This window comes from Erigeron canadensis, chromosome 3, assembly GCF_010389155.1.
Source record: "Erigeron canadensis isolate Cc75 chromosome 3, C_canadensis_v1, whole genome shotgun sequence".
Lineage (NCBI taxonomy): Eukaryota > Viridiplantae > Streptophyta > Magnoliopsida > Asterales > Asteraceae > Erigeron > Erigeron canadensis.
This window is the reverse complement of record NC_057763.1, coordinates 45,257,942-45,267,293: the sequence shown is the minus strand read 5'-3', so window position 1 is coordinate 45,267,293 and position 9,352 is coordinate 45,257,942. Positions and strand designations below refer to the sequence as shown.

Sequence of the window (9,352 nt, the reverse complement as noted above, 5' to 3'; positions counted from 1 at the left end):
TTTTTAAAGATATTTTTATTATTAGGTTTTGTTGACAGATGACTTTCAATGAAAGCATACCTTTAGCGACAAATAGTGAGTTTCTAACTCAACAACGGCGTTGTCTAAATAAGATCTTGTTACCACTAGCCAAGTAACGGTGCCTAAAAAAAACCTCCCAAAGATCTCCTCACAACTTGGGATTAATAGGACTATAGGAGCAACTCGTGTGCCACCACTGGACCAGTGGGTAATTGGCTGGCATAACTTTTGCCATGTCCTTGATGTGCTTAATTGCTTAAACAAATGTATATTATCCGTGTCTTCTACTTCTGTAGTCAAGCTCCTAAGATTCTCCCAATCATCAATGACTGAAATATGATCGAATATTCATTTATTGGATTCACGAGATGCATACCATCATTCACCGGTCACGCCAAAAACAGAAATCATTACATTACAATATATTTTTATATAGTTGGATAATGAAATATTAATATAAGAGAATTCAATGCAATATTTTCGTCCATTCTATTGCTTCCTTTGTTTTTCCAACTAGATTGTTACCCGCTAATACGCAAAAAATATATATAATTAGTGTCATGTTAAATTTTTATAATATCATCATAAGTTGACTAACATTTAACCATGTAAGAATTAAACCACTAAAAACATGAAGTTAAGTGGTCGTTTAGTTTCCGATTAACAGTGACTTACATTATCTATTAGAGGTCTTGCTAAGTAAGATTTTGAATTCTTTGGAGTCTTTCATTCATCCGAAATGTCTACATTGTCATTGTACTTGTACTTTAACGTTTTATTCGAATAATTTAGTTATACACTAAAATTAATAATTAACTTAATTATCATATATCTCATGTGTGAAAAGTTATTTTGATAACCTTTTTTTTTGCGATGAACCTTTGAGAACTTTTCAAATCAAGCCCAACCGATGATTATTCTTTACATGAAAATTGTTTTTTGATTGTTTTCTGAATAACTTATGTGTATTTTTTAAGTTTATAATTGTTTGGAGGCATGTATTATCATCCGTTATACAATTATGTGGAGATTTGGATTCTTGATCACATGTGCATGAATATTGCTATGATTACATGTGATCGACTTGCATACATGTGATCATAGCAATATTCGTGTACATGTGATCAAGAATCCAAATCTCCACATAATTGTATAACGGATGATAATCCATGCCTCCACACAATTATAAACTTCAAAATTATACATAAGTTATTCAGAAAACAATAAAAAAAACAATTTTCATGTAAAGAATAATCATTGGTTGGGCTTGATTTGAAAAGTTCTCAAAGGTTCTCGAAAAAAAAAGGGTTCTCTATCTCATGTTATGTTAATCTAAGCTAAGATTATGCATAATATCATTCCAATTTTAATACAATTATTTTTCTGATATATAATTGTAATAACTTACTATTGATTTCCTATTTGTTTTTTAGTCCAAAAACATTTATTTAATAACAACGTTATATAATAAAAGTCTTATACAAAAATCCTTATAACCAAAATTTATTCGTTATATGATAAAAATCCTATACAAAAATATAATTTAATAAAAACGTATTACGTTAAAAATAAAAGTTTTATTGTTGAAAAATAAAAAATTAATTTTAAAGATAAAAAATGATGTAAAATATATAAATATTAGTTTTCATAATTATATCATTAAAAACATTAATTATTAATGTCTACAAACTTAATTAGGGAAATAATAATAATTTAATTCTATTAAAAATACTAGCACAATACCTGCGTTATGCGACGGAGTTCGGGGTGACGACAGTGTGGTGGTTGGCGATGAATTTTGGTATTAGAGGCGGCGGCGAGTGGTGTAAATAATTGATGTAAAAGTAATTGAGATTTTTGAAAAAATAAAGACTAATTGTGTAAAGGTATTTTAAATATTTTTTCACATGTAACTTTTAATATGAGGACTATTTTTTTATAATATAGTATAGAAAATTAAATCTAAAAAGTTAAATAAGGTATATGACATCATCATTTGATCTAATGACTCTAATTAAAAGTTGAACTTAGGGTTTTCATATACATTTAGGGATTGCCACCAGGCCTAAAAAGAATATATATGTTATGTAATCCTTTACACCATGTATTCCATTATCGGAAAATACAAAAAAATCTACATGATGCCCCAAAAGAGAAGGATGAGATTAAAAAAAACAATGATGACAATAACAGACACTACCTAATATTTTTGAGGTTTATATAGATCACAAGTTTTAGTCGCATTATAGATAACTTGTAAGTATGAGTGGATTGGATTTGATAATATATATTTGAAATCAAGTTTAAAATTTTGATGATGAAATGTGTCAAATTCAAATGTATATAATGATTTTCATTTTTTCTCTTTAAATGATAGTCATATATTAATAAGTACTCCGTAATACTTAAATTGTACATGAACAAACATCTTTCACATTATTGTATAATATGACGCCTTCAAACATAATTAGTACGTCTTTAAGTAAAATTACCTAATTACTGTACATTTTTCGATCATGAAACTAAGAGAATTATTAGATAATTTGTTAGGAAGTATTATCATTATCGAAAGTTTACTCTCTGAAGTTCCTGCCTTGAAAAAATGGGTTTTTTTTCTCGAGAATTTTAACAGGCAAGCTGTCTTTATAATGCGGATCTTGTTAAGACAATTTATGTATTTACACCTTACTAAAATCAAAAAATAAACATTTTTTTTTGGTTATACAAATGATAAAAACACAACAATCAGTGTCAGCAAGAATACAGCTCTGATAATCAACCAATCTGTACTCTGTCAGTTGACTCATGGCTCAGGACAAGGGAACCATCTATCTCAATTTCCAAATCTCAATGATCATTTTAATACTAATATTAAATTAAAATATTTCTTCTCCAATTTTCAATTCACTTTGAAATTTGATTCCCCCAATTTCCACACATCAACTCCAACGCTTATAACATCACTTCTTTATTCATTTTCATATAATTAAACATTAAAAACAACTAGCAACAAGCTACATTTTAGTTACTCGAGAAACTTGATTCCAACAAGATTAAACAAAAAACAACACAACATTTTTGTAACTTTAGAAAGTGTACATTGTACAAACCAACCACATTTTTGACTCAAGTTTCCATTTTTATTTCTGGGTTTTTCTTTTTCTTTCAACAAATATTTCTGGGTGTTGTTGTTTTTTACTGTAAAGATTCATAAAGTCTTGTTTTTTGTGGAAACAAGATTATGAAGTTTGTAATTTTGTGGGTGATTTTGTTTGGGGCTTCTGTTTCTTTGGTGAGTGCTTCTGATAGTCTTCTTTCCCCAAAAGGTGTCAACTTTGAAGGTAAAGATTTTGAGTTCTAGTAAAAAAAAACAAATAGTCTGGTAGTTTTTGAGTGCACGGTAAAAACAAATAGTCTGTAGTAGCCCAGTGGTGGGAAATGCAACATAAAAATGAAGGATCATGAATTTAAAAAGGAAAAAGTAAACAAACATTTAACTTTTATGACACTCATTTTGTGATTTGATTATTATTTGATTGAAGATGTGAAATGTGGTATTTGACAGTGGCAGCATTGATGTCAATGAAGGGTAAATTGATAGATGAGTATCATGTGCTTGATGGATGGGATATTAATTCTGTTGATCCATGTACTTGGAACATGGTTGCCTGTTCTTCAGAGGGTTTTGTTATTTCTCTGTTAGTATTTTTATCTTTGCGATTTTTGTATCTTTACTTTAATGCATAGCATTCCCTTTGCTCTTAAGTTTAAATACCTGAATAACATTATTATCGTCAACCTGAATCAGATTGATGATAAAGTCACTTTATTCCTAAAGGTTTAAAAGTTAACTCCAAATGTTGGGATGGAGGGAATCATATATATTGCAATATCTAACTTCTTGAGTGCTAATGTTTTTGTCTAATTTTTCAAGTGAAATGGCTAGTACCGGATTAGCAGGGACATTATCCCCAAGTATCGGGAACTTAGGACGCCTACGCACATTGTGAGTTTAGTCAACAATCTCATATGTATTAATATCATGATTTCTTCAGTTAGTAGGTTATCTATATTTCACACTATTCTATTAAAGATTCTTTTAATCTTTTTCCATGCCAAAAAAGTGTAACATTTATTTTTATAAGACATATATGTCCTTAACTGTATGCCCTTTTCCTTTATAACTGCTTATTGTTACAATTATACATGTTGTGCAAACTTCATATGCTTGTTATCGGTGGAGGCCGTTCAAGACATTGGATGAATAGCCAAGCGTTTGCATAATACCATGTGTTCAGTCAAATGTTGCAAAATCATTTTCATCCTATTTGCTTTAACAATCAAAAGTTGATCTACTAACAAATAACTACACACTTTATTCATTGCTTTTGTGTTTTTGGTTGGAATTTTCACAGGTTACTACAGAACAACGCATTATCGGGTCCAATCCCAGCTGAAATTGGTAAGCTTACAGGATTGGAAACTCTTGATTTATCAAGTAATCAGTTTGTAGGCGAAATTCCAAGCTCTTTGGGCTCCTTGACTCATCTAAGTTATCTGTAAGTTTGCATCTGAATATCCTTGCATAGTTCTTTTCACCTTTCTGTCTTATAACTTTCTATGTACAATTTTCAGGAGACTAAACAAAAACAAGTTGTCAGGTGATATTCCTGGACCTGTGGCAAACCTCACAGGTCTTTCATTCTTGTATGTCGTTACTGGTTATCATTTGTTAAGTTTAATTTGAAACAACAAACCAAATGTATCAATTCGGAACTTTTCTAAAGCAGGCCCAAGTTAAAGGTGCAGCTATGAATAATTGAATCTATTATGGATATTGCAGGGATGTGTCGTTTAATAATCTCAGTGGTGCCTCTCCAAAAATAAGAGCTAAAGATTATAGGTACTGTATTTTCTTCTAGCAAACTGTTCTTATTTACAAAAACCTCTTAATGTTATTGTGCTAAAGAGAAGGAAAAAAACCCACAAAGTTCAAGTTTATGTTAATGGTGATGCAGGATCACTGGGAATAACTATCTTTGCACTTCATCATCCTCGTTAAATTGTGTGAATGCCCCCCAAGTGGGAGATGGTAAAATTGTATATTGACTGGTTAATTTATGTTTTTTAGTATCAATCTCTTATGTGTACCAATCATTTTACCTTTCACCTGCTTAGAAAGTAATTCAAAAAAACAAGTTGACAAGCGGCATCGTTGGATTGTGTCTGTTATGGTTGGAGTTAGTTGCACGCTCGTAATTTCTATAATGCTTGTTGTTTGTGGGGTCCATTGGTACCGAGCTCGCCTTATATGTACATCCTATGGTATATTATCTATGAACAAATCTTCTTTCTTTATTTGAGCATATGCATATCTATTGGGGATTCCTTATAAAAAGGTTAATGATCTCAACATTTACAGTGCAGCAAGATTACGAGTTTAATGTCAGTCATTTACAGAGGTTTACATTCCGTGAATTGCAAGTCGCAACAGGGAATTTTAGTTCCAAAAACATTCTAGGCCAAGGTGGGTTTGGAGTAGTCTACAGAGGGTGTCTTTTAAATAGGACTTTGGTGGCTGTGAAAAGACTAAAAGACCCTAATTTCTCCGGGGAAGTGCAATTTCAGACTGAACTTGAGATGATAAGCTTGGCATTGCACCGGAATCTTTTACGTCTTTATGGGTTTTGTTTGACTTCTGATGAGAGATTACTTGTTTATCCTTATATGCCCAATGGAAGTGTTGCAGATCGCTTGAGAGGTAACATTGCTAACTCCTTCCTATTTCTACCCTCAAATGGACTGAAATCCATTACTAAAACAGCGTGATGTTTTCTTCGACATCCTCGACACCTTGGTGAAAGTTATATGCTTATATTGGTTGGAGTCGTTACACTTTTGTAGTTCTGTATAATAGGGAAATAATTTTGCTGAAAAACTCAAAGTGGTTTGTTTGACACTCAAAAGTCAACTATAAGGAACAAGGGAGTAGCAAAAAAGACGTTATATCTAGATTTCAAATGCCTCTTTTTGACTTTCACCTTTTTTATTGTCATTCCTAACAACTTGATCTTTCGACTTTTAATTGGTTATCTAGATTACGTTTTTGACACGTTTACGGAAACTCGTGGTGATTCTTAGTAATCGTTAAAAGCTTTTTACTTGACCTTTTAGCTTGGATGTCAAATCAAACAAGCTTTAGAATCAAAGTTCATTATAGGTTTTCAGATGACTTATAGCAATATCAGTACATGTCATAAACATATTTGGTGTCATTGCTTTTTTTGTATGTCATAAACATATTTGGTGTCATTGTTTTTTTTTGGTATTAGTATTAAAAAGTTTATTAATAGAAGCAGAGTTAAATTTAGTGTTTTCTTCACTTCTAATATAATTTCTAATTATAGATGGTGGTCGGGAAACACCACTTTTGGATTGGAGTAGACGAATGCATATTGCACTTGGAGCCGCAAGGGGACTTCTATACTTGCATGAACAATGTAACCCTAAGATAATCCATAGAGACGTTAAAGCTGCAAATATTTTGCTTGATGAGAATTTTGAAGCAGTGGTTGGTGATTTTGGTCTTGCTAAGTTATTAGATCCCCGAGATTCACATGTCACAACCGCTGTTCGAGGCACTGTGGGCCACATTGCCCCAGAATATCTATCAACTGGACAATCTTCAGAGAAAACAGATGTTTTTGGATTTGGTATACTTCTTTTGGAACTCATAACTGGACAAAAGGCATTAGATTCTGGGAATGGTCAAGTTCAAAAGGGAATGATTCTTGATTTGGTAAGCGCCATCTATCATGTATATGCATATATCATATTATCATGTATGCACGGACATATCTGCATATACATACCATATCTAAACATGAGTACACATATGACGTATAATGTTCATGATTCGACTTGGTTCATTTTACTTATGCAGGTTCGAACTTTATATGAAGAGAAGCGGTTGCAAGTACTAATAGACAGGGATCTAAAAGGATGTTATGATGCAGAAGAGCTAAGCAAGGCCGTTGAACTTGCACTTCTTTGCACTCAACCACACCCGGCCCTTAGACCTAAGATGTCTGAAGTCATGAAGGTTCTAGAAGATATTACAGGTCAACCATGCAATTTGGAGGAGACACAAACTGGAGCCACCCAACAATGTGATGGAACAACTTTCAGTTTTTCTATGAATTCTAGTGATGTTCGTGATGGGAATTCATTCACACTCGAAGCGATGGAGCTCTCAGGACCTCGTTAACAGATCTTTATGGTGTATACTGTATCGAAAAATTAAATGTAGTGTAATTGTGAATATTAGAAGTTGTAGGTTTCTACTTTGGGAAGATATTATCTTGGATTTGTATAGAGAGGAGCCATAAGTTTTGTAGTTAATGGCATGGCTTAGACAGATTCAGTACTTAAGGATTATGGTGCAAGCTCATCACACATGAGCATAAAATATCTTAAAAAGTTATACTTGAAACATATTCAGCGGTTTCGGGATTTTTCAGAATCTTATGTTCACCTCTTTCAGTGTAATTGCCCCAAAAGATAGAAAAGTAAGTAAGTAACTGCTCTGTGCCGCCTTCCGTGGATTTTGAGCCCCAATACCTCGACGGTGTATGGGGGAGGTTAAGATGTAGGCAGACCTTACCTTTACCTAAGTAGAGAGGCTGCTTCCAGTATCTACCTAAATTGTAGAAAAGGCCCTCCAACCTTTGCATGGGATGAGTATCGAACCCATGACCTCTGCCTTCAGAGGTAAGGGTGTTTACCACTGATCCAACCATGCTGCTTTAATTGCCCCAAAAGATCTGTATATAAAATGTTGTTCCAAAAAGTTAAGGTTAACAACTTTGTAGTCATCAGTTTTTGGATCAAAACCAAACCGAACAAGGACATGAAAACCCTGTGAGTGAATATTAGAGCCCGGTGAGAGAGTTAAAAAGGCAGAGATAGAAGGGTTCCAAAATGTGAATGGAACCTTTAACGTAACCGGTTTACATAACTTGAAAAGCATACTAAGCCATTTATGGAACCAGCAATAAAGCAGTGTGTGTTTCCAGATGGCGCATCAGCAGGGAGCTGAATACAGGGTTGAGACGGGTGCAACCTGAATAGTTCGTTGCTGAAACCGCATAGACTTCCAAACACCAATGGTTTAGAGGAGTTGTTGCCGATTGACCGATTAAGATGAGATTTAATAAAGTATGGTTGAGATAAAAGAGCATTTAAGGGTTTAGATACACATCTCATTTGAGCAACTAGTCGTGCCTGTAAACGCGCGGATGAATATGCTGCACAAAACATCATCAGGAAGCATATCCATTCTTGTTTGATCCTCTTCATACACACCAGAAGCTAGCTAGCATTCTCCGTTTTACTTTATTTCAGATGTATTAGGGTGTTGTAGACTAGAATTCGAATCCAGATTTCTGGGTTGCGTGTTGTAGATGATTGAAGAAACTCAATCGTAAAACTTGCCAAGTAATGTGTTTTTCCTATTGTAGAAAAAAATGCGGAATATATTTACCGGGCTTAAAAGCCTTTTACCAAAAAAAAAAAAAAATACATATAATTTGATCCTTGTTAGAGCACTCCAACCCTCATATGCCAACCAAAATGCTTAACTACGTATACTGAAATTCGATATCTTACCAATAAAGTTTTGAAATGATCATCGGTGTGCTTCATCAAAATGTTTGGCAGCACATTGAAGATTTTTGTTGGGACAAACTTTTCTTTGTAAATTGTAACATTTCACATGTGGACATAATTATGGACTCGGTGTTTTTAACTCGACTCGAAATTTAATTTTTTTGACTCATAACTCAAGTTGTAAGAGTTTCGATATTTGATTATATATAATTTTGTAATTACGTATAAATTTTAATTGTAGAAATATGGTATTGCATTGATATATTAAGCTAAAAATAAATAATATTATTAAAATAAAAATAAAATTTAAAAGCATATAAAAGATTATGTTTAAAAAAAATAAAAGAACTTTGAAATTTAAAAATTTATTTTGTGACTCGTGACTCGAAGCATGACTCGTACCGACTCGCGCAACAAAACACGAGTTATACTACGAGTCTGGAGCAAACCCGAGTCATCCACCGAGTCGTGTTTTTTCACTTTGTTTTGACTCGATTTGTACGAGTTTGACAACTATGCATATGTGTATATATGTAATTAAAAATGTTATTTTAATTTTATATGAATAATGATGTGACATTGTGACATATGCATATTGAGTTTTAATATGTTAGATTGAAAACAAAATAAAATAAAGGTATTGGTTCAATATACTGAAATAATA

At 32.7% G+C, this 9,352-nt stretch overlaps 1 protein-coding gene across 1 annotated transcript; it reads left to right on the top strand.

Moving 5' to 3' along the window:
- The first annotated feature begins 3,115 nt into the window (after positions 1 to 3,115).
- Positions 3,116 to 7,515, top strand: LOC122592687 (probable LRR receptor-like serine/threonine-protein kinase At5g45780). The gene is made up of 11 exons (XM_043764973.1): positions 3,116 to 3,362; positions 3,587 to 3,719; positions 3,956 to 4,027; positions 4,437 to 4,580; positions 4,657 to 4,728; positions 4,865 to 4,924; positions 5,040 to 5,113; positions 5,200 to 5,346; positions 5,444 to 5,782; positions 6,429 to 6,820; positions 6,965 to 7,515. Exons 1-11 carry the CDS (start codon positions 3,263 to 3,265, stop codon positions 7,286 to 7,288), a joined length of 1,857 nt encoding a protein of 618 aa, XP_043620908.1. The 5' UTR covers positions 3,116 to 3,262; the 3' UTR covers positions 7,289 to 7,515.
- The last annotated feature ends 1,837 nt before the right edge of the window (positions 7,516 to 9,352 follow it).